At 48.0% G+C, this 27774-nt stretch overlaps 1 protein-coding gene across 1 annotated transcript in view; it reads left to right on the forward strand.

The window, feature by feature from the left end:
- LOC102459149 (pyroglutamylated RF-amide peptide receptor-like) overlaps nt 1-27774 on the forward strand; it is a 117717-nt gene that overhangs the window by 80574 nt on the left and 9369 nt on the right. The window contains exons 2-4 of the mRNA XM_075910901.2: nt 16484-16642; nt 21072-21133; nt 26991-27226. Coding sequence (XP_075767016.1) covers nt 16484-16642; nt 21072-21133; nt 26991-27226 — 457 coding nt within the window. The remainder of the gene's footprint in view (nt 1-16483; nt 16643-21071; nt 21134-26990; nt 27227-27774) is intronic.

The raw sequence follows: 27774 nt of genomic DNA on the forward strand, positions 1-27774 counted from the left end.
CAGTTTCTTTTTCACAAACAGTTCCCCACTTTCTTTAAACTAATAATACTACATTCTGGTCATAGACCCAGTCCCCCTTCTGCTCGCCTACTGTTAGGGGACCCCCCACTCAGATCAGAAGATGTAATAATATATTTTCCCAGCTTGAGCGCATCCATTTACCAGCTCTGTTGACCATTCCAAGCATCATGGTTCAAGTTAAGTACCTCCCCGTTGAGCTCAGTCTGAGGAAGATACATTTTCCAGGCTGGTAAGGCAGCTCTGTGTAATTTGGAAGCTTGTCTCGTTGGTCCGATAAAAGATATTACCTTACCCATGTGGCCTCTCTACAGTCAGATCCCCAAACGTCACTGCTCCTAGATAGGCACTTTTCTTCCTTAGCTCACTGAGCACGTTACAAAGTTTTCATGGGGAAACTGAGGCACTGTACAGGGAAGTAACTTGCCCAAGGTCACCCGACAGAACAGTGACGGAGCTGAGAATGGAAGCAAGGTCTCATGACTCCCAGGCCTGAGCTCCAGCCAGCGAACCACAGAGTCTCCTCAGAAAGCTGCCTCATATTAGAACATTAACAGAGGAAAAAAACATCAGATAGTCAGGGTGCACTTTATAGACAAACAAAACATGTCGATGGGATCATGAGCTTTCATGGCAAATGGCAGCCTTTAAGCTGTAGCCAGAGAAAGACTGTGTGACCAAAAAGGGGAAACTCAAGCTGAGAGGCTACGTCTAGACTGGCATGATTTTCCGGAAATGCTTTTAACAGAAAAGTTTTCCGTTAAAAGTATTTTCGGAACAGAGCATCTAGATTGGCACGGACGCTTTTCCACAAAAGCACTTTTTGCGGAAAAGCATGTGTGCCAATCTAGATGCGCTTTTCCGCAAAAAAGCCCCGATTGCCATTTTCGTGATCGGGGCTTTTTTGCAGAAAACAAATCTGAGCTGTCTACACTGGCCCTTTTGTGCAAAAGTTTTGCGCAAAAGGACTTTTGCCTGAACGGGAGCAGCATAGTATTTCCGCAGGAAGCACTGATTTCTTACAGTAGGAAGTCAGTGCTTTTGCGGAAATTCAAGCGGCCAGTGTAGACAGCTGGCAAGTTTTTCTGGAAAAGCGTCTGATTTTCCAGAAAAACTGGCCAGTCTAGACACAGCTGGGCACAGAACATCACGTTTCTTTCTTAAGTTAAACTAGCTTGTGTGCATCAGATTGGCCTCTTCAGGATGGAAACTGAACCGCTCAACTGGGTGTTATCGATCCTATCCTGCTAGCGCCTAATGGAGATTTTCCTTTAGGCATCCGTGCTAAAGTCTCTTTGGGTATGTCTACACTACCCTCCTAGTTCGAACTAGGAGGGTAATGTATGCATACCGCACTTGCTAATGAAGCCCGGGATTTGAATTTCCCGGGCTTCATTAGCATAAGCGGGGAGCCGCCATTTTTAAATCCCCGCTGCTTCGAACCCCGTGTAGCGCGGCTACACGGGGCTCGAACTAGGTAGTTCGGACTAGGGTGCCTATTCCGAACTACCGGTACACCTCGTTTCACGAGGAGTAACGGTAGTTCGGAATAGGACCCTAGTCCGAACTACCTAGTTCGAGCCCCGTGTAGCCGCGCTACACGGGGTTCGAAGCAGCGGGGATTTAAAAATGGCGGCTCCCCGCTTATGCTAATGAAGCCCGGGAAATTCAAATCCCGGGCTTCATTAGCAAGTGCGGTATGCATACATTACCCCGCTAGTTCGAACTAGCGGGGTAGTGTAGACATACCCTTTCTGCTGCCATTGCTGTGTGCTACTGAGAAATGTGAAGTCTTAGTTGGGATGGATGTGTTACAATATTTTCATCCAAGTCCTATTCCATGTTTTTAGTTGGTTGATCTCAAAGCACTTTGCAAGAAGGTCAGTATCATTTCCCCTATTACAGATGGGGAAACTGAGGCACAGAGCAGGGAAGTGACTTGCCAAGGGACACCCACTAGCCAGTGGCAAAGCCGGGAATAGAATACAGGTTTCCTGAGCCCAATTCCAATGCTCTAACCACTAGGTATAATATTAAGCCATTAATAATTACTGGCATATATTTCCACTCCAAAATCACGAGATGAAAAAGCAACAGCAAACAAAGTGATTACAAATGAGTATCATTAATTACCACATATTTCAGCCCCTTGTCTAAAACCAAATGTAAAGGTTATAATCATGAGCTAGTTTGGACCAGAAGATCATTGCAATTTTAAAGAGCATGGATGTAGGGGCCAGAACCTCCACTGATATAAATCAGGAGAGCTCTGCTGAAGTCCAAGGAGCTAGACTGGTTTACCTCGGATGAGGATTTGGCCCATCGTTTCAGCTCAGTAGATGGCTTAATACACCGACTGGCTGGCTGTCTCGCACCACGCGGAGTCACAATGGCTGTGACTCTGACATGGCAGCTTTTTACACTCCCTCACTCTTGTGCAAGCACCGCACGGTGCTGTGAAAGGGAATCGGACCCTTTGGTTCTGATTTTGAACCCCGGAACATCAGGAGTAAATCTGCAGTCAACGGAGCCACACTGCTATGCACTGAGGGTGTGGCCCATTGTCTTTCAGTCTTGAGCAGAGAATAGCCCAACACACTAAGCAGTTGCTCAGGGCCCCGAGCAGCTGTTGGGGCCCTTTATTGCTTTTTATTATAAGAACTTGCCTGGGTTAGTGGGTGGGGGGATATTCCTGCTCAGGGCTGTAGGCGCCATGCCTGTGGAGGGACACTGTGCACAAAATGTCCCGTGGCTGGCCAGCAGCTCATTCCAATGGGTGACGGGAGCTCTGGGCTAGCAAGTGCGTGGCTCTGGGGCCCAATCCCCAGCTAGCATTCCCCAGCATAGCTCCAGAGAAGCCAAAAGAACTGCACCAATGTACAGCAGCTGAGGTTCCCGCCTTTGGGATTTGACTCGCCCCACTGCTTATCTGCCTTTGTTCCCACCTCCTTCCAGTCTCTTCTCCCCTCACCTGATCCGCTCCCAGCCCTGCTTTCAGATGGGCAGCCCGTATCCCCTGGCTTTACTAACACACACACCCACAAGGAAACACTACACTGCAGATACACGTGACTAATGCCCTTTCATCTTCAAAGCAACTCCCCACACCGCCTAATCTTCACAACGGTGGGGAAAGGGAGGCGTTATCCTATTAAATAGAGAAAGAACAAACGCTACAGAAGAACTGGACTGCTTTATCCATAAGCATCAGGGTTCTTAAAAATTAACTTTAATAATATGTTTATTTCAACTAAAAGTCTTCACGTACATCCATTAACCCTGGTAACACCCCACTGGGGTAGATAAGGGTTCCCATCCTTATTTTACAGATAGGTGCCAAACAAATAGTTCAGCAATTTGAATACCCCAGGCATGATCTGACATTGCAATTCCTGGCCTTTGATCTTTGGCTTTTCCCACTAGATCATATCGTAGACTTTTCTGAACTGAACAGAAACATCCCCCTCATGCAGACAACATAAACCCTGGCAAGCTGCAGTTTGCAATGGTGCAATTTGTCTCAAGCAGGGGTTGTCTCCACTGGTGAAAACAGCAGCTTGGCCTGGCTGAGCTAGAGATCAGGCTGGTGCAGCTATGCTGGAAGCTGCAATGAAGGCAAATCTCCAACACTGACGAGTTCTCAGTTTTACCAAAGAAGGGGATACACCAGGGAAGGATGAAGAACAGCACCTGCTCAAAGAAAGACGGGGATCACCCCGGCCAGAAATGGACCTGTGATGGCTTAAATTGCAGGGCACGTCTACACTTGCACTCTATTTTGAAATAGGGATGCAAATGAAGACATTCAACATTGCAAATGAAGCCGAGATTTACATAGCGCGTTATGGCGCCATTTCAAAATAAAACACGCTGTGTAGACACGTTATTTCAAGAGAAAATCCTTCTCTCAAAATAACTGTTAAACCTCATTTTATGAGGAATAAGGGTTATTTTGAGAGAAGGATTTTCTACACTAGTTATGCTACAGGGCTGCGTCTAGACTGGCATGATTTTCCGGAAATGCTTTTAACGGAAAAGTTTTCCGTTAAAAGCATTTTCAGAACAGGGAGTCTAGATTGGCATGGACGCTTTTCCACAAAAGCACTTTTTGCGGAAAAGCGTCCGTGGCCAATCTAGACGCGCTTTTCCGCAAAAAAGCCCCGATCGCCATTTTCGCGATCGGGGCTTTTTTGCAGAAAACAAATCTGAGCTGCCTACACTGGCCCTTTTGTGCAAAAGCTTAGTGCAAAAAAGACTTTTACCTGAACGGGAGCAGCTTAGTATTTCCGCAAGAAGCACTGATTTCTTACAGTAGGAAGTCAGTGCTTTTGCGGAAATTCAAGCGGCCAGTGCAGACAGCTGGCAAGTTTTTCCAGAAAAACTGGCCAGTCTAGACACAGCCCAGTTGTTTACCGGGTGTGCACGTACCTGGCTCAACACCATTCTTATCACTCTTATGCGCTGAGACTGAGGTCAAACTTGTTGACTGCTCAGTAGTTTCCCAGCTCAAGGCCCAAGTTACAGCTGATAAAGCCTGGCTGTAGTTGAGGTTTGCAGCATCCCACACCATGCTAAGCTGGGTACAGCAGGGATGGAAACTTCCATCCCAGCCCTGCTAAGCTGCAGGTCCCAAATATGATTTGTATGTGACGCAAGGCTACTCAACACATGGCCCGTAGGTGGGAGCCCAAACAAAAAAGCAGCCAATATAATGATCTTCTGTTGAGTGAGTCAGTGACCAGGGAGCTTGCGAACAGGGGCTGTTAACAGGGAGTTTGGAGAGGGGGTTCTCCAGGTAAAGGAGGAAGCTAATAAAGGAACCTTGAGGGAGTGGTGGTATGTCTACACTACACCTACAACTAACAGCCGTTAGTTCGATTTAACTTTAATAGCGGCTATACATACAAACTACTAGTTCGAATTTAAATCGAACTAGCGGAGCACTTAATTCGAACTAGGTAAACCTCATTCTACGAGGCGTAACGCCTAGTTCGAATAAAGTAGTTCGAATTAAGGGCTGTGTAGCCACTTAATTCGAACTAGCTGGAGGCTAGCCCTCCCCAGCTTGCCCTGGTGGCCACTCTGGGACAAACCAGGGAAACTCTTCTGCCTCCTTCCCAGCCCCAGAGCCCTTAAAGGGGAACGGTCTGGCTACGGTGCCCATGCCAGGTGCAAGCCTGCCAGCATCCAGCCAGCAGACCCTGCACCTGGCACGACATGAGCCAGCCACCCGTTGCCACCCAGCCCTCCGCCTCTTCCCAGGACCAGGCTGGCAGCTCCCAGGAGCCACAAGAGGTGGGCGTCTGCCTGGTCTAGTGCGGAGATCGTGGACCTCATCCAGGTTTGCGGAGAGGCCTCCAACGTCCACGCTCTCCGTACTAGACACAGGAATACGGCTGTCTAGGGCAGGATAGCTGCCAGCCTGGCCACCAAAGGCCACATGCGAACCCAGGAGCAGGTTTGCATGAAAATCAAGTTGGTCCAGTGAGACCCCCGACCCTGAGCCCTGAGCTTAGAACATAAGAACATAAGAACGGCCGTACTGGGTCAGACCAAAGGTCCATCTAGCCCAGTATCCTGTCTGACGACAGAGGCCAGCACCAGGTACCCCGGAGGGGATGGACTGAAGACAATGACCAAGCCTTTTGTCTCGTGCCATCCATCTCCAGCCTTCCACAAAGAGAGGCCAGGGACACCATTCCTACCCCCTGGCTAATAGCACTTCATGGACCCAACCTCCATGAATTTATCTAACTTCTCTTTAAACTCTGTTAGGGTATGTCTACACTACCCCGCTAGTTCGAACTAGCGGGGTAATGTAGGCATACCGCACTTGTAAATGAAGCCCGGGATTTGAATTTCCCGGGCTTCATTTGCATTAGCCGGGCGCCGCCATTTTTAAATCCCGGCTGGTTCGAACCCCGAGCCGCGCGGCTACATGCGGCACGAACTAGGTAGTTCAGACTAGGCTTCCTAGTTAGAACTACCGTTACTCCTCATTCCACGAGGAATCTGGGCTTCATTTGCAAGTGCGGTATGCCTACATTACCCTGCTAGTTCGAACTAGCGGGGTAGTGTAGACATACCCTTATAGTCCTAGCCTTCACAGTTTCCTGTGGCAAAGAGTTCCACAGGTTGACTATGTGCTGTGTGAAGAAGAACTTTCGCTTATTAGATTTAAACCTGCTGCCCATTAATTTCATTTGGTGTCCGCTAGTTCTTATATTATTGGAACTAATGAAGAACTTTTCTTTATGCACCCTCTCCACACCACTCATGATTTTATAGACCTCTATCATACCCCCCTCAGTCTCCTCTTTTCTAAGCTGAAAAGTCCCAGTCTCTTTAGCCTCTCTTCATATGGGACCTGTTCCAAACCCCTAATCATTGTAGTTGCCCTTTTCTGAACCCTTTCCAAGGCCAAAATATCTTTTTTGAGATGAGGAGACCACATCTGTACACAGTACTGAAGATATGGCTACCATAGTTTGATACTTCCCCTCCTCCTTCTTCCCCTGGCTTCCCCCTTCCAGCTCCCTCCTCCCAGGTTTCCCCCTCCCCTCTCCCACCCTCTTTCTTCCCCTCTCCCACCTCCTTTTCCCAGTCTCCCCAGAGGTCAATCTCCGCGCCCCCCCCCCCCGCCCCAGTTTTGTTAAATAGAGTTTCTATTTTTGAACACACGTGTCCTTTATTTTTTACATCAGGAAAAGGGGCTAGGGAGGGGTAAGTGGAAGGAGGTGAGGGAGGAATGGGGCACGAGCCCCTGATGGGGAGGACTGGAGTGACTCTGCGGGCTCCTCGGGGTGAAAGCTTTCCTTCAGGGCTTTCTGGATCCTGACAGCCCCCCGATTGACCCTCCCGGATGGCAGCCTGCAGCAAGTGCAACATGAAACGAGGAATAACGGTAGTTCGGACTAGGAAGCCTAGTCCGAACTACCTTGTCCATGCCGCGTGTAGCCGCGTGGCACGGAGTCAGCACTAGCAGACATTTAAAAATGGCAGTGCCTGGCGAGATGCAAATGAAGCCCGGGAAATTCAAATTCCGGGCTTCATTTGCAACTCCGGTTGCCTGCATTACCACCCTAGTTCGAACTAGGGTGGTAGTGTAGATATACCCTCAGTTCTAATTAGTGCTGTAGTGTAGACATACCCTGGCTGTCTATAGTTTGTGTTTGGAGTTTTTTTTCCTCCTTTCCTTCACTCCCCCCACCCCACGGAGTGTGTGCTGTGGCTGGCAGGTGGAAGCTGTGAGCTTCTAACCAGGGTTTGAAATCTAGAAGCCTCTATTGGTTGAGCCTTAATCAGGGAGGGGCTATCAGGCAGTCCAGGGCTTTATAAAGGAGTGAGTCAGTGACCAGGGAGCTTGTGAATAGGGGCTGTTAACAGGGAGTTTCGAGAGGGAGTTGGGAAGGGGATGAGATACACTTGCCAGTCTTTAAAATATTTTCACTACACTCCTGCCCTTGAGGGAGGCATTTAATAATAGAGGAATCTCTCTGAAGGAAGGCAGGTATGCATGGTGATAGGTCTGCTGTTGTTACCTGCACAGCATTTGCCATGTTTGTCTTCCTCCCAGAAGAAAGAAGGGATTTCATCTCTACTAAGTGAAAGCTGGTCACCATTTCAGAAGAAAAAATTAGAGGACTTGAGGACCTACGTTCTATCAGAGAGGATGAAGACTTCCTCGATAGAAGGCAGCGTTTAATCCTACAGGCACAGTAGACTGAAGAGCCAGTCAGGGCAGTACAAGACAAGGAAGAAAACTGGCAGCATGTAACCACTAGAAGGAGAAGAAGGCCAACTCGGATATCTCCCATTCCTGTAGAGGTAAGTAACCGCTATGAGGCTCTCTCCACGGGCACTGTGGTGGTTGTCAGGAACCTATCAGGGAAGAAATCAAAAGGGAACACCATCAACCGGAAGGCATGGGATGCATAGTCTTAGGGATGGTGGTCCCACGACCACCCCCCCCCCCCAAAAGAAGAATACAGGTGGTGGTGGTCGGGGACTCCCTCCTTAGAGGGACTGAGTCATCCATCTGCCATCCAGACCTGCAATCCTGAGAAATGTGCTGCTTACCAGGAGCTCGCATTCAGGATGTGACCGAGAATCTTCCGAAAGTGATTAAACCTTCAGATCGCTACCTCTTCCTGCTTCTTCATGTCGGAACTAACAATACGGCCAAAAATGACCTTGAGCAGGTCACAGCAGATTAAGTAGCGCTGGGAAGAAGGATCAAGGAATTTGAAACACAAGTGGCGATCTTGTCCATCCTTCTGGTTGAAGGAAAAGGTCCAAGAAGGGATCGTCGAATTGAGGAAGTAAATGCATGGTTGTGCAGGTGATGTCGGAGAGAGGGCTTTGGTCTCTTCGACCATGGGACTCTGTTCTGGGCACAAGGATTGTTAGGAAGAGATGGGATCCACCTAACAAAGAGAGGAAGGAGCATCTTCGCAGGCAGGCTTGCAAACCTAGTGAGGAGGGCTTTAAATTAGGTTCCAAAGGAGAACCCCCAATTCGAATGGCGAGGGTAGGGCAATCAACTGGTTATCTAAGGTGCTTGTACACAACTTTGAGAAGCCTGGGAAACAAACAGGAAGAATTAGAAGCCCTGGCCCAGTTGAAGAATTATGATGTGGTTGGAATAACGGAGACTTGGTGGGATGACTCGCATGACTGGAGCACTGTCATGGAAGGGTATCAACTGTTCAGGAAGAGCAGGAGGGAGAGAAAAGGAGGAGGAGTTGCATTGTATGTAAGAGAGCAATATGATTGCTTGGAGCTCCAGTACTTAGAGAGAGAAAAGCCTGTTGAGAGTCTATGGGTTAAGTTTAGAGGTGGAAGCAACAGGGGTGATGTTGTGGTTGGTGTCTTCTATAGACCACGGGATCAGGTGGATGAGGTAGACAAGGCTTTCTTTGGAAAACTGAGAGAAGCTTCCAGATCACTGGCCCTGGTTCTCATGGGGAACTTTAATCACCCTGACATCTGTTGGGAGACCAATACAGCAGTACACAGACAATCCAGGAAGTTTATGGGAATGTTGGGGATAACTTCTTGGTACAAGTGCTGAAGGAACTGACCAGGCGCCATGCACAACTTGATCTTCTGCTCACAAACAGGGAGGAACTAGTAGGGGAAGTAAGGGGATGCTTACATGAAGGGGAAAGGAGTCCAGGAGAGCTGGCAGTATTTTAAAGAAGCTTTATTTAAAGGCACAGGAAGAAACCATCCCAGTGCGCAGCAAGAAAAGTAAATATGGTAGGCGACCAGATTGGCTTACCGGGGACATCCTTGGTGAGCTTAAACAAAAAAGGAAGCTTTCAAGAAGTGGAAACTTGGACAGGTGACTAGGGAGGGTATAAATATATTGCTCGAGAATGCAGGGGAGTTATCAGGAAGGCAAAAGCGCAATTGGAATTGCAGCTAGCAAGGGATGTGAAGGATAAAAAGAAAAGTTTCTACAGGTATGTTAGCAATAAGAGGGTGATCAAAGAGGGTGTGGGACCCTTACTAGATGAGGGAGGTAACCTAGTGACAGATGATGTGGGGAAAGCTGAAGTACTCAATGCTTTCTTTGCCTCTGTATTCACGGACAAGGTCAGATCCCAGACTAATGCACTAGGCAACGCAGTATGCGAAGGAGGTGGACAGCCCTTGGTGAGGAAAGAACAAGTTAGGAACTATTTAGAAAAGCTAAACATGCAAAAATCCATGGGCCCGGACTCAATGCATCCGAGGGTGCTGAGGGAGTTGGCAAATGTCATTGCGGAGCCTTTGGCCATTATCTTTGAAAACTCATGGAGATCAGGAGATCCCAGATGATTGGAAAAAGGCAAACATCGTGCTCATCTTTAAAAAAGGGAAGAAGGGCGATCCAGGGAACTACAGACCAGTCAGCCTCACCTCAGGCCCCAGAAAAATCATGGAGGGGATCCTCAAGGAATCCATTCTGAAGCACTTGGAAGAGGGGAAAGTGATCAGGAACAGTCAACATAGATTCACGAAGGGCAAGTTCGAACTAGGAAAACCTCATTTTACGAGGATTAAGCCTAGTTCGAACTTACTAGTTCGAATTAAGGGGTGTGTAGCCCCTTAATTCGAACTAGTGGGAGGCTAGCCCTCCCCAGGTTTCCCTGGTGGCCACTCTGGCCAACACCAGGGAAACTCTATTGCCCCCCTCCCGGCCCCAGACCCCTTAAAGGGGCACGGGCTGGCTACGGTGCCCGTGCCAGGTGCAAGCCTGCCAGCACCCAGCCAGCAAACCCTGCACCTGGCACGGCACAGAGCCACCCACCTGATGTCCCCCAGCCCACCCCATCTTCCGGAGACCAGGCTGGCGGCTCCCGGGAGCTTGCCCGGGACTGCAAGAGGCGGGCACCTTCCTGGGCTAGTGCAGACATCGTGGACCTTGTCCACGATCTCCGCACTAGGCACAGGAAAGTGGCCGTCTAGGGCAGGAGAGCTGCCAGCCTGGCCACCCAGGAGCAGGTGTGCATGAAAATCAAGGGGGTCCACTGAGACCCCCGACCCTGAGCCCTGAGCTTACAATGGCCGTCCTGGGTCAGACCAAAGGTCCATCTAGCCCAGTAGCCTGTCTGCCGACAGCGGCCAACCCTAGGGACCCTGGAGGGGATGGACCGAAGACAGTGACCAAGCCATTTGTCTTGTGCCATCCCTCTCCAGCCTTCCACAAACTTTGGGCAGGGACACCACTCCTACCCCCTGGCTAAGACTACTCCATGGACCCAACCTCCATGACTTGATCTCACTTCCCTTTAAACTCTGTTCTAGTTGTAGCCTTCATAGCCTCCTGCAGCAAGGAGTTTCACAGGTTAACTATTTGCTTTGTCAACAACAACTGTCTCTTACTAGTTTGAAGCCTGCTACCCATTCCTTTCCTTGGGTGTCCTCTAGTCCTTCTTTATGGGAACTCAGGAAGAACTTTTCTGAATGCACCCTCTCCACCCAACCCCTGCTTTTAGAGACCTCTATCCTGTCCCCCCTCCGTCTCCTCTTTTCTAAGCTGAACAGTCCCAGTCTCTGTAGCCTCTCTTCATCTGGGACCTGTTCCCAACCCCTGATCATGTTAGTTGCCCTCCCCTCTCCCAGCCTTTCTCTTCCCCTCTCCCACCTCCTTTTCCCAGTCTCCCCCAGTTTTGTTCAATAAAGACAGAGTCAATGTTGGAAGAAACGTTATCTTTATTTTATACATCAATAAGAAGGGGGGCTAGGGAAGGGTAAGTGGAAGGAGGTGAGGGAGGAATGGGGTACGAGCCCCCGATGGGGAGGACTGGGCTGGCTCTGCGGGCTTCTGGGGGTGGAAGCTCTCCTGCAGCCCCCCAATTGTCCCCTCTCCCCAGATGGCAGCCTGCGGCAAGTGCAGCCGGGCTGATGGCCGAGTGCTGTGATGTGCCCAGTGTGGGTAGTCCGGGCAATCCAAGCCAGGACTGGTTTTCAAGCGGGGCACCCCTGAGAACTGTCTGTCCGGGGTGGGGGTCGGGTCCCTTTAAGCGCAGCCCTCGGCTAGCCTGAGACAGCATCTCCACGCTCTAAGTCCTTCTCTGATGCCCTGCCGGCACTGCTTCCGGCCATCCTTAACCCTGGTTCAGGGTCCACTCAATGTGGACATGCTAGTTCGAATTAGCAAAACGCTAATTCGAACTAGTTTTTAGTTCTAGACGCGTTAGTTCGAATTAGCTTAGTTCGAATTAACTAATTTGAACTAAGTTAGTTCGAACTAACTCTGTAGTGTAGACATACCCTGGGTGATGCTACGAGCTGACTAGGGTATGGGGGGGACCAGTGCAGCTTGCTCTGGGTAACACTGAGGGCTGATTACCCCTGACTCCCCCCCTTCCACCTGAGGCCCCGCCCCTTCTGGGAGCATGGAGTTGGGGGTCAGGGGCCCAGCAATTTTCTCCCTTTCTCCCCCCGTCTTTCAAACCCTGCCAAGGGCACAAGTTCACAGCAGTGCCGTAGCTCGGAGTAGAAATTTGGATGGGCCCCAACTTTCGGGTGGACGGGCAATGACAGACTGAGCTAGCTCAGCTTCTCCCCCCATGCTACGCCCTCTTCCTAGCCCTGGGGCCCCCGACACAGGGCTGCTCCTGCTGAGCTGGGCATGCACATGGGGTGGCTCAGAAATGGCAAGGCAGTGCCACAGGGGCATAGCTCTCTGGAGGGCGGGCGCAATGCTCAACCTGGATGTAAGGTTCCCAAGTGACACTTGAGGCCACTGGAGCCGCACTACGCCCGGGTTCAGAACTGCTTCTGCTCAGGGGACATGAGCAGGCCACAGTCCCTCCCTAAGGTTTGGGGCCCCGGTGGGCCGGAGGTCCTGTCCGTTTGCTAGATCAGAGCAAGAGCCCGAAGTCTGTTCCCCACCAAGATATTTTCTTGGCCTGCTGCGCTCTAGAGAATCCAGTCAGCACCATGGAAGAGACAGTGAATAAGTCACCAGCTCGCCAGTGGTACAGCAACAGGAGGAACCATGTAGGCAAAGCCCTCCCCCGAAAGAAGCGCCACACACTAGCACACAATGGCACTTGGAATTCAATGGGCCCCCAAGGCATGAAGCGCGAGCCAGTGAGGGTTAGCCAGGATACTGCAGAGCTGTTGCTGGCGACTCTAAAGCCGCCCAGCCAAGCAGCTAGTGTCCTACAGCCCAGCCAAACTTGCCATAGTTCTACTGACACCCTGGCATGCCCCTTGGGCCTATAGCAAGTTGTGCCTGCTCTACACAGCACCTGCCCTGCTAGCTCCTTGGCTTTCGCAGCTCGAGTGCTCAGGGTGAGCATCCTGGCTTGGGCAGTCCCGTTTGTCAGCTCTGTCCCACGGTCACGGGGTTGAGCGCTCATCGGCATGGCACCTCCTGCTGGATGGTCTGGGGAATTAGTCCTTCTGCAACAGGGCACCTCCTGCGTGCTGGTCTCTCACCTGCCCATGCTCCATGCTCTTGCTCTGGAGCTGCGTCGCTCCTCTGCCCGCAGCGTCCTCTCTGGGACACTGCCCTCCAGCAGTGCCACTCTGGAGTCCTTCATCTAGAACCCATGGCCAACTGCAGCCTTGATCTATTCTAGCCCCTCACTCCAGGGGCAAGCCACAGTCCTTGCGGGCCACAAAACAATGGTGGCCAGACATGGTGCAGAGGGTGGTGTCCAAGCCAGGGACCCTGTGGCAGCAGTCTTGTCCTCCCCTGTCTCCTCCTTGGGCCATTTCCTCTGTGACCCTCTGCACCCTCCTGGCCCTTGAAGCAAGGCCGCAGCTTGGCAGGTATCAGGCTGGACCCTCCCTCTCTAGCACCTGCCCAGAGCTGCTCTCCCAAAGGTGCTTCTCCAGGAACCAGCCCTGCACCTCCACTGGTCAAGGCTTCACTTACTTGCTCTGCTGGGCAACTCCCTATATACAGGGCTGCCCTAGCAAGCCACACCCCGATTGGCTACTTGAAAGCAACTCCCTAATTAGCCAGGGGTCTGTGCGGGCTCCCACCAGCCTGCAATTACCCCTTCTAGCCAGTGTGCGACAGCCACCCCACCCCCCACCCCCAGCCATCCCTCATTTCTCACCACGGTATTTGTCCCTGCTACAAGGCGGAATGGGGCTGCCCCAGCCCCAGCTGCAGGCAGCACCGGGCTCAAGTGCTCAACCCCAGCACGAGGCACCATGAGAAAGGCATCTCTGGCAAGTGCTATGTGCGGGGAGGGGGGAGAGCTCAGGCGACCCCCCCACCCACCCCAGTTTTACTTTCAGAGATATGGTTACCCTGTTTGCTGCAGCAATGTGGGGGCACTGCACGAAAACACTTAGGCTACGTCTAGACTGGCATGATTTTCCAGAAATGTTTTTAACGTAGAAGTTTTCCGTTAAAAGCATTTTCGGAACAGAGCATCTAGATTGGCAGGACGCTTTTCCACAAAAGCACTTTTTGCAGAAAAGCGTCCGTGGCCAATCTAGACGCGCTTTTCCGCAAAAAAACCACGATCGCCATTTTCGCAATTGGGGCTTTTTTGCGCAAAAGAAATCTCTGCTGTCTACCCTGGCCCTTTTGCACAAAAGTCTTTCGGAAAAAGACTTTTGCCCGAACGGGAGCAGCATAGTATTTCCGCAAAAAGCACTGATTTCTTACAGTAGGAAGTCAGTGCTTTTGTGGAAATTCAAGCGGCCAGTGTAGACAGCTGGCAAGTTTTTCCGGAAAAGCGGCTGATTTTCCGGAAAAACTGGCCAGTCTAGACACAGCCTTAGGGTATGTCTACACTACAGAGTTTTGTCAGAAAAACAGCCGTTTTTCCGACAAAACCTGGGTTACATCCACACTGCAATCACGTTCTTCCAAAAGTAAATCAAAAGAACAGAAGGGTTTTTCCAGTGTTGGTAATTCTCTTTCTGCGAGGAAGAAGCCTTTTTCCAAAAGAGCTCTTCCGTAAAATGTCGTGCATGGACGGGGAAGAGGGAGTTCTTTTGAAAGAAGAGGAAAGAGGAAAACGCACAAGTGTCCTGGTGGCCACTCTGTCCATAGTAATCACGGCCTAAATGCGAGATAGCGTCCATTCAGTGTGGACGCTATCTTTTGAAAAAGCAGATCGCTTTTTCGATGCACTTTTGCCGGGTGGATGCTCTCTTTCGGAAGAAGGTTTTCTGGAAGATCTCTTCCGAAAAAAGGTTCTTCTGAAAGAAGCCTGCAGTCTAGACATAGCCTTACTCTAAGAGGCCATTTCTGCTCCCACCCAAGTAAGGGGGGTTTTGGCATTTATTCAGTGGTAGGGTGGTCAGTCCAAAAAAGAACCACCAAAGACCCTGGGGACTCCTTGTTGTGGTATTTGGTGTATGCAGTGCTGTCCAGCCAAGCCACCACCATCTTATCAGCAATGTTCAAGGTCCTCGAGGCTGTTGAGTCATTTACTAGTCACTCAATGCAGATGTTGATCAATGTTCTATCATCCCATTGGGAAACTGGATGTATTGTACCCAGCATCTGCACATCACCATTCATCTTTGGCTGGCAGGATCAGACTTTCCCCTCCTCTCCAAGGGTGTGTCTAGACTAAAGGGTTTTGTCGACGAAAGTGGACTTTTGTCGACAAAACTATACCTGCGTCTACACTGCTGCTGAGTTCTGTCAACATAACGTCGACAGAACTCAGCAGTTTTGTCGACGGCTGAAAACCTCATTCTATAAGGAATAACTCCTTTTGTCGACAGAGTTCTGTCAACAGAATGCATTCTTGCATCTACGCTGTCCTTTGCGTCTACACTGTCATGCCAACAAAGCGGCTTGCTTTGTCGACAGAACTGGATGTAGCCTAGACGCTCTTTGTCGACAGAAGCATAATGACTTTGGTGCCCCGATGAATGATGCATAGTCCATGAATTATGTCCCCTTAGTTCCCGATACGAAGTTGTTCTTTCCTGTCATTGGGAAGGGTCAGAGGACATTTTAGAAAGACATGGAGGAAGGTGGTTTTTAAGCCATCTTTGATTTCATATCACCCTGCTGCAAGTAAAAGCAGCCTTGTGACTACTCTACCTTACATGCTCCCCTGTCAGCCCTGGAAGGCAGAAAATACCACAGTAGAGTGAACACGTTTCTGATTAATCCCAACACCAGGTTCTGGGAACCGGGCTCATGTTGAGCAGTGTTCCCTGTAAGCCAGGTACTTGTTCAACCATTCAGGAGAGATTCAAATGCCACCCAGCTATTAGGAAAGCGCCCACAACTAGGTTTTGGTTTTACTGGTGGTGCTTATTCACACATACCTTGGTGCACGAAAATATTTATTCCACACATGGATGGAAAAGATTCAAGGGAAGACTGGTGTAGAGACCTGGGGGCAGCACTCTGGCTGTGAAGGCATTTGCAAAAGGTTTTTTCCCCAGAGGGCAGGACATGTCTACACTAGGAAATTATTTCAAAATAACTTATTTCCAAATAACTCCCTAAATAGCTATTTCCAAATAAGCAAACCCATGAGTCAAAAAGATTGGAGTCCCACTAAACATTTTATTTTGACAAAATTATTTAGACGTTTTTAAACAGTTTTATTTAAAAAAAATAAAGAAAATTTTGAAACAGAAATTCATTTCCATCTAAAAAATCCAAACCGTGTTATTTGTTCTGATTGTTCCCGTCTAAACAATTTGTCAAAACCTGTAGGAATTTGTGAAATGTTTTGGTGGCACCAAATCTGAATTTTTCATTCAAAGTACGTTTTGGCATTCAATCTGGCTAACTCTAGTTACAACCATTTCCTCTCCTGGGCTAAGCAGATCTCTTTTCAGGAAAGAATCTGGATCAAATTATTTGACAACCCATAGTCCACGCACAGAGAACAATCGGAGTTAGAATTGAGCTCCCCCTTCCACCAATGTGAACGTGGTGCTTGCTGAAATTTGCTCCCAGGCCTTAGAGTTAGGGTGTATTTTTGCCGTAAGAGCCAGTACTCTAAAATGTGTCTTTCTCTTCTAGGCCCCTTTGTGTGCAAGATGGTCCCCTTCATTCAGACCACTGCAGTTGTGGCCAGCACTCTTACCATGACATGTATTGCCGTAGAGAGGCACCAAGGAATAGTTCACCCACTGAAGATGAAGAGACAGTACACAAACAAGAGAGCCTACAAAATGCTAGGTATGGCTGCGGAAATACTTAGGCTAACTGGTAACGGGGCATGGAGCTGTGCACCTCTGCAGTATTGCCAACTCCAAATCATAAGAGTATGTGCCAGTAATAGACGTGGGTTCCATTTATTTGCCTTCTATTCATTCTATTCCTCCAGAGCCACGTGGCTTTCACACTTATTTTTTCTTTTGTAAGAATGAAAGCTGAAGTCACCCATGACTCCAGCAGCTGGCGCTTTAAGGAAAATAAAAATGATCACAAAACTCCTGACTAAATCATGGGAATTGGGAATGCTGCCCATGGACAAGTTCAAATGCAGCCCATGTTGGACATGCCCCAGTGTTGCATAAATTGCTGGTTTCGTCCCCTTGGAGGCTAGTCTGATTTACCCCAAGAAGAGAGTCACACTTTCAGGCTGGGTCCAACTCAAGTTTATTGGTTGCAACCAAGGTTCGGCTAAGGAACTCAATGTTCAAAGCAAAGCCGACCCCCGGCATCGCGTAAGCAAGGGGTTTTATAGGGTTACCATCCTTCCTGGTTTATGTGCCTTAGCGTGATAGGTTACTTCATTTTGACCCTTAGCATTCTTATAGGTCAGGTTAATTTTCTGAATAAGGTTAAATACAGTGCCTACTTGCAGACTTTGCGGTTGCAGTTGTTTGTTACATTTATTCACTTGCTTAACAATAGGCGAGTTACACTTCCCTTTTTCCTGTCTGAGCCTGCCACAAGTTACTTAACAGGAGACTGGTTTCACTCCCCATTATACCAACATCTCCTTATTAGGTGTTGTTTTTGCGACAGGCACTGACCTTTACAGCACTCCTATACAAATAGCAAATATGTCTAAGCATTAGCAATGTATATAGGTTGTACGTGCTTCTTATAGGGGAATCAATGGCTCCGGGGGATTTGACTTCCCTTTTACACATCACCAGGATGCTAATAAGGGAGCCTGCTCGTTGACTTCCTTGAGCATTGGCTTTGAGCAGTTCTGGGTTGAGTTTCCTTCTCCTTCAGCCCAAAGACAAGTCCTTCAGACTGAAAGCAGGTGGTTTCATTTTGTGTCTGGCTGAACACAGCACTGGCCAGGTCAGATACTCTATCTAACAGAGGTCAGTTCTCCCACAAAATCACACCAATATGTTCCACAATTGAATCCCTCACTATTTGCCTGAGTCCACTCTGAGGCTCAGATTCCGCTCTCATTTAAACCATGTTTCTGCCAGTGTGATTTCCAGTGTGATTTTTTATTTTAATTAGATCCATTTATCAGCTACATCCTTGATGCAAGAACGCAAGTAAACTCTTCCCACAAGCTTGTCTGTTTCTCCCACTTAACTAGGTACTTAACACCTTAAACTGATCTTCACTGACATTCTGTTTCATTATTTTCTGCTGTTTTCATAGTGTTGAGGAGGAAAACATTGGGCAGTGCATCATATCATCCTTCACCTTCTGTATCAATATCTAGTATGGTTGATTCATGCAGCTTCTTTCTTGCTGCGCAAGAAATTAAAAACAAATCATGAAAGGGTATTCTGTTGCATGGAGACATTAAACCTGGAGGTTCAATGATAAGAGACACTTTGTGGTAAATTTAATTGTAACTCTTGTCTATGCAGAATAGGTGCCTGATCTTTGGGTGATTTCAAACCAGATTGCACAAAGCTCTGGCAGGACACAATCTGTGGACAGATCCGCATGTTTGGGATGGACTCTAGAGGACTTGGTTTTGGAGCTGGTCAACAAATGTCCAACAGAAGGTTTTTCCGTTGGTGTTTTTGCTGTTGTGGAAATTCCATCAAGGAAAAAGAACTGGAACGTAGCATTTTTGTGATGTCAGAATGGGAGGTTTTGATGCTCTCAGAATATTCCATTTTGGCTTCTCCTTTCTCGATGATTTTTCACTTGGAAATTTTAATTTCTTTTCATTTAAAGTCAAAATTGATATCAAACATTTCAAGTTTATGGAAACAGGATGTTCCCCAAAGTGGGATTGCCTCAAAGGGTACATCTAAACTACATGCCTCTGTCGTCAGAGGCATGTAGATTTGTTGTTTTCGCAAAGGCAAATGAAGCCGCGATTTAAATGATCACGGCTTCATTTACAATTACATGGCTGCCACGCTGAGCCGACAAACAGCTCATCAGCTGTTTGTCCGCTCAGCGCGCTAGTCTGGACGCTCCCCTGCCGACATCAAAGCCCCTTGTCGGCAGCCCCGGTAAACCTCATCCCACAAGGAATAACGGGGCTGCCGACAAAGGGCTTTGATGTCGGCAGGGGAGCATCCAGACTAGCACGCTGAGCAGACAAACAGCTAATCAGCTGTTTGTCGGCTCAGCGCAGCAGCCATGTAAATGTAAATGAAGCCGCGATCATTTAAATCGCGGCTTCATTTGCCTTTGGCTATGTGTCTAATCTACATGCCTCTGACGACAGAGGCATGTAGTCTAGACACAGCCAAAGTGAACGTTTTCAAAAATTCTGTGACAAAAAAATTCCAAAAAAAATGCTTGAATGCTCAGTTTTGTTCCAATTGAGAACAAAGTTGGTTTTTTTTGTGGAGAATGAAATTTTCGCTTTACACGCTTTACAGATCATTACACGGTAGGGCTAGACAAGAGAAAACTGTAGCTAATGCCTCATTAAAAGGGGACGTGCTACAGAAGGAGACTTTAGACAGGGAAAAGTCAAGCCAAATACTTCTGGGGCTGCTCCTGTTTACACTCCTACTAATAGCAACTCCCCATTTGCTCATGGGGGTCCCTTGACACCACTCTTCCAGACTCTGGGCTCTTAATACTAGTGAGGAGTCTTTGCTGGGAAATGCAGGTTATGGGTGCTCTTCTCAGGGAATCCTCCTGCCTGAGAGAGAGAGAGAGAGAGAGAGAGAGAGAGAGAGAGAGAGAGAGAGAGATGGGGGTGTGAATAAGGCTTCCCAGACCCACCCACCCCCAGTCCTTAAAGACTCAGTCATCAGCAGGCCAAAGATCGCCCCGCCACACTGCAGCTATCGACTGTGATTTTTGGCTTTACTTTGCACAGAATTCAGCAGTTTGTTTTATTCATGCTTGATCCTGTCCCTTCTGAAATGAATGACAAAGCTCCCTTCAGTAGAGCAAGGTCAGGCTCACTCTAAGAAGAACTTGTCGGTTCAGGACTTCTCGCATGCTTGCACGGTTTTCCATTTCCTTCTCAGGGTGAAATTCACCCCTGCATGGAGGGCTAAATTATCTGTCAGACTCTTGGAAACACAGGCCCTCACAAAAGGCTGCTGTGAACCAGGCAGGCTCCATCCATCTTATCTCAAACTCCACAGTGTAATGGCATTTCTTGAACAGTTGGACAGCAGGTGCAATTGACAGGAGAAAGCCCATTCGCCACCCACACTGGAGACGTCTAAGATTTGATCCAATGCCCAATGAGGGCAATGAAAAGCCTTTGCTTGAACTAACTGAACATTTCCTCACACCCATACAGCTGTTTCTCAATGTGAGAATATGGAATATTATACAGATGAAACCAAGCAAAGCTGAGTAACATAGAGTGAGAAACTACTGTCCTTTTTAAAAAAGTTATCCAACATTATTGGGGAAATTGGGCATCTCCAATGGTACAGCTCATGTCTACAAACACATTGACTCGCCCCATAAGCAAAATTAATTAACTTGAAATTCACCCCCATTCATGGAAGAGAATGCTCATCTGAAAACCATCACCCTGTGTTATTGTTAGGGTACTGTCCTCACTGCAATAAAACACCCTCCGCTGGCCCAGGTCAGCTGTTTCGGGCTGGCGAGGTCTATGCACCACTGACTCCCATGTGAACCATATTTTGAGCACTTACATGATGAAGAGCTCTTAGCATAGCCTACATTCTTATACTGATGAATTATTCATCTCCTTTACACACAGTGGCCGGTAGTTTTCTTTAGGCTGGCTCCATTGAAATCAGTGCAAGGCAAGATGCTACTGAGCACGAGCAAGGGAAGCAGAATGAAAACCCAGTGTGGTTATTAGTTTGGAATAATTTCCTTACTCTGAACATAGGGTATAAAGAGAATAGTATCTGGAGTTGATCAGCTCTGGAGATGGGGAAAATCTTTCATTTTAAAGCAAGAAAAGATGCAAAGGGCTTGAGATTAGATTCTTATTCCGTGACTGATTCACCTTGACAACAAGCGACGAATGCTCTGCAGCAAAAGGCAGAAAGGCTAAGTGAGCCCTGAAGGTATGTATAATTTATAAAGGGAAAAAACAAGCTGTTTCTCAATTTGCAAGCTCTCAGTTATTAGAAATCTAGATCCTCTGCTCTTTCATTCAATCCCATTCACCTAGCAAAAATAGATCCCGACACATGCCTTGAGAGAACTGCGGGAAAGGAACAGCCGCAACGGAAAGAGTGAATTCTTCCTTTTTCTCTCTTTGACACAGGGTTCGTATGGAGCATTGCAGTCATTGTGGGGTCGCCCATGCTGTATGTTCAGACTCTGGAGGTAAATGCCAGTCCCCCATTCATGGAAGAGAATACTCATCTGAAAACAGTCACCCAGTGATATTGTTAGGGTATGTCCTCACAGCAGGAAAACCCCCTCGGTTTGCCTGGACCAGCTGTTCCAGGCTGGCAGGGCTAGGGTTGCAGAGTTATGAAGTTGTAGTGGAGACAGGCCTGCTAACGGGGGAGGGGGAGGAGCAAAGAGAGCAACTCTCCAGCGGCTTGGCAAGTCCAAAGGGCACGGTTCCCCAGACTCTTTAAATTGCCACTGGAGTGGCTATGCAGCGGGCTCTGGGCAGCTCTAAGGGCTGGGGGTGGCATAGTGCACTCCAGACGGAGCTGATGGCTGGCTGCTGTGGCCCCGCCCCTTTCACCTGAGGCCCCACCCCTTCCAGGAGCATGGTGCCAGGGCCCCCACACTATGGCCAGAGGCCAGGCATGGCTGTTGGTACCCCTAAGTATAGACATTCAGGCTTCGGCTGGATATGACTATCAAATTAGGACTGAATAAGGACTTAGAATGGTTCTTTCACTACAGAGGCAATTTCCCCTCTCTAGGTATTCACACTGCTGGGAGTGAATTAACACTGCCCCTACACTTGATAAGTAACCCTCTTCTTTTAATATACACCCCCACACGTGTATCCCTGCCTCTGTAATTCCCACTTCACAGGGCTTAATGCGAAATAAGCTATGCAAATTGAGCTACGTCAGTTATCTAGCTTATTTTGAAACATCATATTTCGAAATTGGGAGCATCTACATAACACTTACTTCAAAATTTCTTCCTTATTTCCTCCGACTTCCCTTACTCCTCGGACAAGGAGGGTTACAGGAGTCAGAGTAAGAAATCCTCCAGCTTGACAGTTTTTCAACATTAGTTCGAAATAGCTGCCTGCTGTGCAGACGCAGACTGCGTTATTTCGAAATAATGTTGCTGTGTAGACGTACCCTTAGTCTTTAAGGTGCCACAGGACTCCTCAGAGCAAGCCCAGTGGTTTCAATGTTGTTGTTCCCCATTTGCAGTGGTGTCAGAGGAGAAGCAGGCCCAGAATGAATAGTAAAATTTTCCAGGGAGCATCAGCAGGTAGTTTCAAAGGATGTTGCTTCTGCTGGAGGACAGCCAAGCCACCAGTGCCGATAGTGACTTTAAGCACAATTAACTGGAATGTTTGCATACAATGTAACTGGGAACTCCCTCTCTGCAGAAGTGGATATCCTGTGAGCCCAGCAGCACTGTATACTGCTGTCCTACATGTCAAGCAGAAGGGCCTTGCTTGATGATATCAGCATTTAAAATCTCATTCTGCACCACATTGCATACAGTTTAGACAACAGGTCAGATCCCCTGTTGTATCAACATCACCCCACTGACTTAAATGGAGCTCCGCTGTTCTATGCCAGCTGGCGACATGGTCCCTTTGCTCTGTTACTCTAGTACAGTTCAGCTAGGGTGGCACGTATCCCTGGGGGTACACAGGGATACACCAAAGATACAATTCTTCTGTTCTTCTCTGCACTGATTAGGCCTCAGTTGGAGTACTGTGTCCAGTTCTGGGCACCACATTTCAAGAAAGATGTGGCAAAGAGCAACAAAAATGATTAAAGGTCTAGAGAACATGAACTATGAGGGAAGACTGAAAGAACTGGGTGGCTACGTCTACACTGGCCCCTTTTCCGGAAGGGGCATGTAAATTTCACTAGTCGTCGTAGGGAAATCCGCGGGGGATTTAAATATCCCCCGCGGCATTTAAATAAAAATGTCCGCCGCTTTTTTCCGGCTTTTAAAAAAGCCGGAAAAGAGCGTCTAGACTGGCCCCGATCCTCCGGAAAAAGTGCCCTTTTCCGGAGGGCCTTATTCCTACTTTGAAGTAAGAATAAGAGCCTCCGGAAAAGGGCACTTTTTCCGGAGGATCGGGGCCAGTGTAGACGCTCTTTTCCGGCTTTTTTAAAAGCCAGAAAAAAGCGGCGGACATTTTTATTTAAATGCCGCGGGGGATATTTAAATCCCCTGCGGATTTCCCTACGACGACTGCTGAAATTTACATGCCCCTTCCGGAAAAGGGGCCAGTGTAGACGTAGCCGGTTTGTTTAGTTTGGAAAAGAGAAGACTGAGAGAGGACATGATGGCATCTTTCAAGTACCTTAAAGGGTGTTACAAGGAGGAGGGAGAAAAATTGATCTCTTTGACCTCTGATGATAGGACAAGAAGCAATGGGCTTAAATTGCAGGAAGGGAGGTTTAAGTTGGACATTAGGAAAACCTGCCCACCTGTCAGGGTGGATAAACACTGGAATAAATTGCCTATGGAGATTTAAATATCTCCAATGAAGAGATTCCACAAAACAGGTTAGACAGACACCTATCAGGGATGATGTAGATGGTCCTGCTGTGAAGGCAGGGGACGGGACTTGATGACCTCTCGAGGTCTCTTCCAGTTCTTTGATCTAGAGATTTGCTGAGTTTTACAACAGGCTACGTAAAAAGGTTTAGCCAAGTCAGTACCAACTAAAATTTCCTACAGACCCAGTTTGGCCATTCTTAAGTTCTAATGTGCTGTGACACGTTTGTAGTTTTATGTCTGATTTTGCAAGCAAATAGTTTTTAAGTGAGGCGAAACCTGGGGGTACGCAAGACTAATCCAACTCCTGAAATTTGTCCGGGAAGACTGAGCGCCAGTGGTTGACACTGGCCTGACTGAGACCAGAAAGAGACCCGATGCAGTTAAGTCATTTCAAAGTGCGAGTGTGTGAAACTAGTGAGTTCTCACAGAGATGATGAACCAGAGAGCTAAGATGTGGCTCAAATGGACACAGGCATGAAAGCCTAGCGGGGGAAGGTAAGCACCAGCCCCACTCCCTCCATCCAAAGCCCCACTCCTTCCCCAACCTCCCCCCTTCCCCCATGGAACCAAGCCCAGCCCCCACTGCAGCAGCTGGCCCTCACCCCAGATTACTTCCCCCTAGACCTCTTAGCCTCCCCTCTCTCAGTGGGTGGTATGGCCCCATCCTTCCTGGCTGGACAGAGTCGCTGTCTCCAGGCAACTGTGTCGTGGTCCAGTTCTTACCAGCCAGAAGAGATGGGCAGTCGCACTGCAGCCCTAGCCAGCCCAACTGGCAGTCTGGGGAAGACAATGCTCCACCCATGTTTACAAGCATAAAACAGAATGGGGAAAAATCCCATCAGCAGACAGAGAGAACTCTATCTCAGCTGTGCAGCTTCACTGGAGACATGCTCTGTCCCATGCTTATGCCGATGGACCAATGCCAAGTCACAGAAGCTGGTGAGCTGGGGGGAGAACAGACGGTTTTACCATTACCTAGCACTGAAGTCACATTTTTCATTTTCAAAGCACTTTACAAATGTAAACTAATTACACAACACTTCAACTGCCTTGCTAGGAACAGAGCTTTCTGTGTGCTCCAAAGCATGTCCCTTTCATCAACAGAAGTTGATCCAATAAAAGATAACACTTCGCCCACCTTCTCTCTGCTCAGGGAATTCATTTTACAGATCTGAGTGCTTATTTAAATACCTTTCTGCCAGTAGCCACTTTTTTAAAAGGGTATTTACATTTTCCACTCACTGCATTTGCTGACAGACAGCAAGGACTGGCATGAAATAAGTGATTAACTCCCATTTCCTCTGCAGTTTCTCTGCCACATTTTGCATTGTTCCCTTGGCCTCTTTAGAAGGATGGTATACTAGCAATTAGGGGCTAATTTAGCCATGGCACATCAATTTGTAGAACAGCATGCAGAGTAATAAACCACGTCATTCATTTTTGACTTTACATTGTCATCAAAATAAGCCACATGCCAGGCCTGTCTGAGTTTTATCTAACTCTACACCAGACAGAACTATAGAACAGCTACAGAAGTCTTTAGCCAAAACTTCCAACGAGCGGTATGTGAGTAAAGGCCTGGCAGGAGCAGGCAGAACTTTGTTCAGTGTATTCAGCAAGAGGTGGCATGCGGGCATATAATAGGCTATGTCTAGAAAGCCACTTTTGTCAAAAAAAGGTATGCAAATTGCTCTTCCCAATTTGCATACCCTTTTCCAATTTTTTTTTTTTTTTTTTTTTTTTTTGGAAGAGGCTTTTCTGAATTTGCCCTGTCTACACTGGGCCAAATTTCAGAAAAACCTCCTTTTTTGGAAGAACCCTTCTTCCTCCTTTTACAAAGAATACGGGGCTTCTGAAAGAGCATGTCTGCTCTTCCGCAAAAAAAGTCAGAAGAGTAGACGTGTTCCTTGGATGTGGTGGAGTTTTTCCTGGGAAAAACTCCGTAGTCTAGACATAGCCATATTAAGAGCAGGGGGGACAGGAGAGGCAAGGTTCCTGGGTCTAAACTCTGGTTCTTCTTATGGCTTTGAGCAAATCACTTGGTCTTGAAAATGATTCAAGGGCTGGTGGAAAAAAACATTCCTCTCCCTCTAGGCTGGAACAAAAGTGAGCTGTTCCTGGCCAGCCAACCTTTCATAAAGCACTGCTGGGCTCTGATTGGTTGCCACAAGCCCTCTTCCAATTGGATCCTAGCCATCGCCCTCTCTCAGGTCTGTTTTAACCCTTTATACTCCAGTGAGGGGCAACCGTCCTGTCACAAGTGTATAGGTACCAACACTATATGGTTCTTTAGCAGAGAACGGCATAGATAGAACAAGAATCAACAGCTGAAAGCTAATTCAGACACATTCAAATGAGAAATAAGGCATATCTTTTTAACAGTGAGTGTGATTAACCGTTGGACCGAATGGAAAAGGTTCAGAAAAGACAACAAGGATGATCAAGGGTAGGAAATGGCTCCTATAGGAGGAGAGACTAAAAAGAGTGGGGCTTCTCAGCTCAGAAAAGAGACAACAATGGGGATAGGAAGGAGAAGATAAAGGTCTATAAAATCATGACTGGTGTGGAGAAAATGAATAGGGAACTGTTATTAAACCCTTCTCAGAAACACAGGTACTAGCGTTATCCAAAGAAATTAATTTCAACAAATCTTAACTGACAAAGCAAACCTCTGGACATCTGTGATTAAATAGACGGAGATTTCACAGCTGGGCACATCCTCTCTGGACTTCGGGGTGAAGGCCTCCACCCAATTCTCAGAGTAGCTTCCCTCAGGGGCTCCAATGGGGATAGAATTGCACAGGAGGAAGTACATTTCACAAACTGCACAGTTAACTTGTGGAACTCATTGCCAGGTCATGTTGTGCTGTCCAAAAAGTGTAACTTGGCTCAAAAAAAGAACTAGATAAGTTCATGGATGATAAATCCATCAATGTCTGTCAGCCAAGATGGCCAGGGATGGAACCTCATGGTCAGACAGACCATAACCCTCTGCCAGCCAGAAGCCAGAAAGGGAAAACAAGTGTGGATCTCTCCAAGATGCCTTGCTCTCTCACTCCCCATGAAGCACTGGTACTGACCACTACCTGAGAAAGGCTAGTAGGCTCAGTGGCCCATTGGTAAGATCATATATACACAGAAAATTGTCTTTTAAATCTTGGTGTTTCTGGTTTGAATTCAAATTTCAGGGAGTACTATCTACCTACCTAGCTAGCTTAGGGGTTTATACTACTGCCCATCACCATGGTATCTGAGCATCTTCCACATAAAAACCACTGCAATAAAAACCACTTTGAGGACTACATGGAGTCTCTGATGCTCCTCTCTTTTTGGCTTTTTGTTGCTTTTAGGTTTGATTCATCCTCCGCCCCTTTTTTATTTCTTATCAGTATTGTGTCACTCTTGTTCACATTGATGGTTATTGTCTCTGCCACTCCCTATCCCATGCATTGATCATCTTGTATAAGTCTCTGAACTTGTATCTTTGCCCCATTTCCCCCCCCCCCCCCCCCAGGTGAAATATGATTTTCTCTATAATATTAATCACGTCTGCTGCTTGGAGTCCTGGCATAGCATTGAGCTGCGCCGAGCATATGCAATCTTTATCCTGGTGGCCCTGTTTCTGGTCCCACTCACCGCCATGCTGGTGCTCTACTCCAGGATAGGATACGAGCTGTGGATCAAGAAACGGATCGGAGACTCTTCAGTGCTGAACACCCTGAGTCGTCACGAAATGGCTAAAATAACAAGGTGGGTAACAGCCTTTCCTACTGGCTTTACAAGACACTAGTCCTAACCAGCGACCAGACAAGAGGCATCACAACCTAAGCGCACAGGTGAGAACTCGTACACAATGCTGGCAAGTGCTTAGAAGAGCAGACTGGTCATATGGACTCCTGGGTTCTATTAATTGTTCTGCTGCCGACTTACTGGGCAAGTCCTCTAAGACTGATCCAATACACCCAGAAGTTGATGAGAACTTTTCCACTGACTTCCATAAGTGCCGGATCAGGCCTTTCTATGTCTCGGTTTCTCAAACTGACACTTAAGTCCCACGGCTGTTGGGAAGCTCCAACCAAAGGACAGTCCCCAGAATTTTGGCTGCAATTTGTACCGCCCCTGTGAGACTTTTTCCCGGGTCAGGTTCAAACTCCCACCCTTTTCCAGGGACCCACAGAGTGAGGCTCTAAGGGAGAGGATAAAAGCAGCACAGTCAAATGGAGAGCAGATTATCCTGGGTATTGCTAGTGGGCACTGATGCAGCTAGTTATTCAGGCCCAACCAGGTGCCCCTGAAGA

The sequence above is a fragment of the Pelodiscus sinensis genome, chromosome 28, assembly GCF_052426305.1.
Source record: "Pelodiscus sinensis isolate ZL-2025 chromosome 28, ASM5242630v1, whole genome shotgun sequence".
NCBI classification, from domain to species: Eukaryota; Metazoa; Chordata; order Testudines; family Trionychidae; genus Pelodiscus; species Pelodiscus sinensis.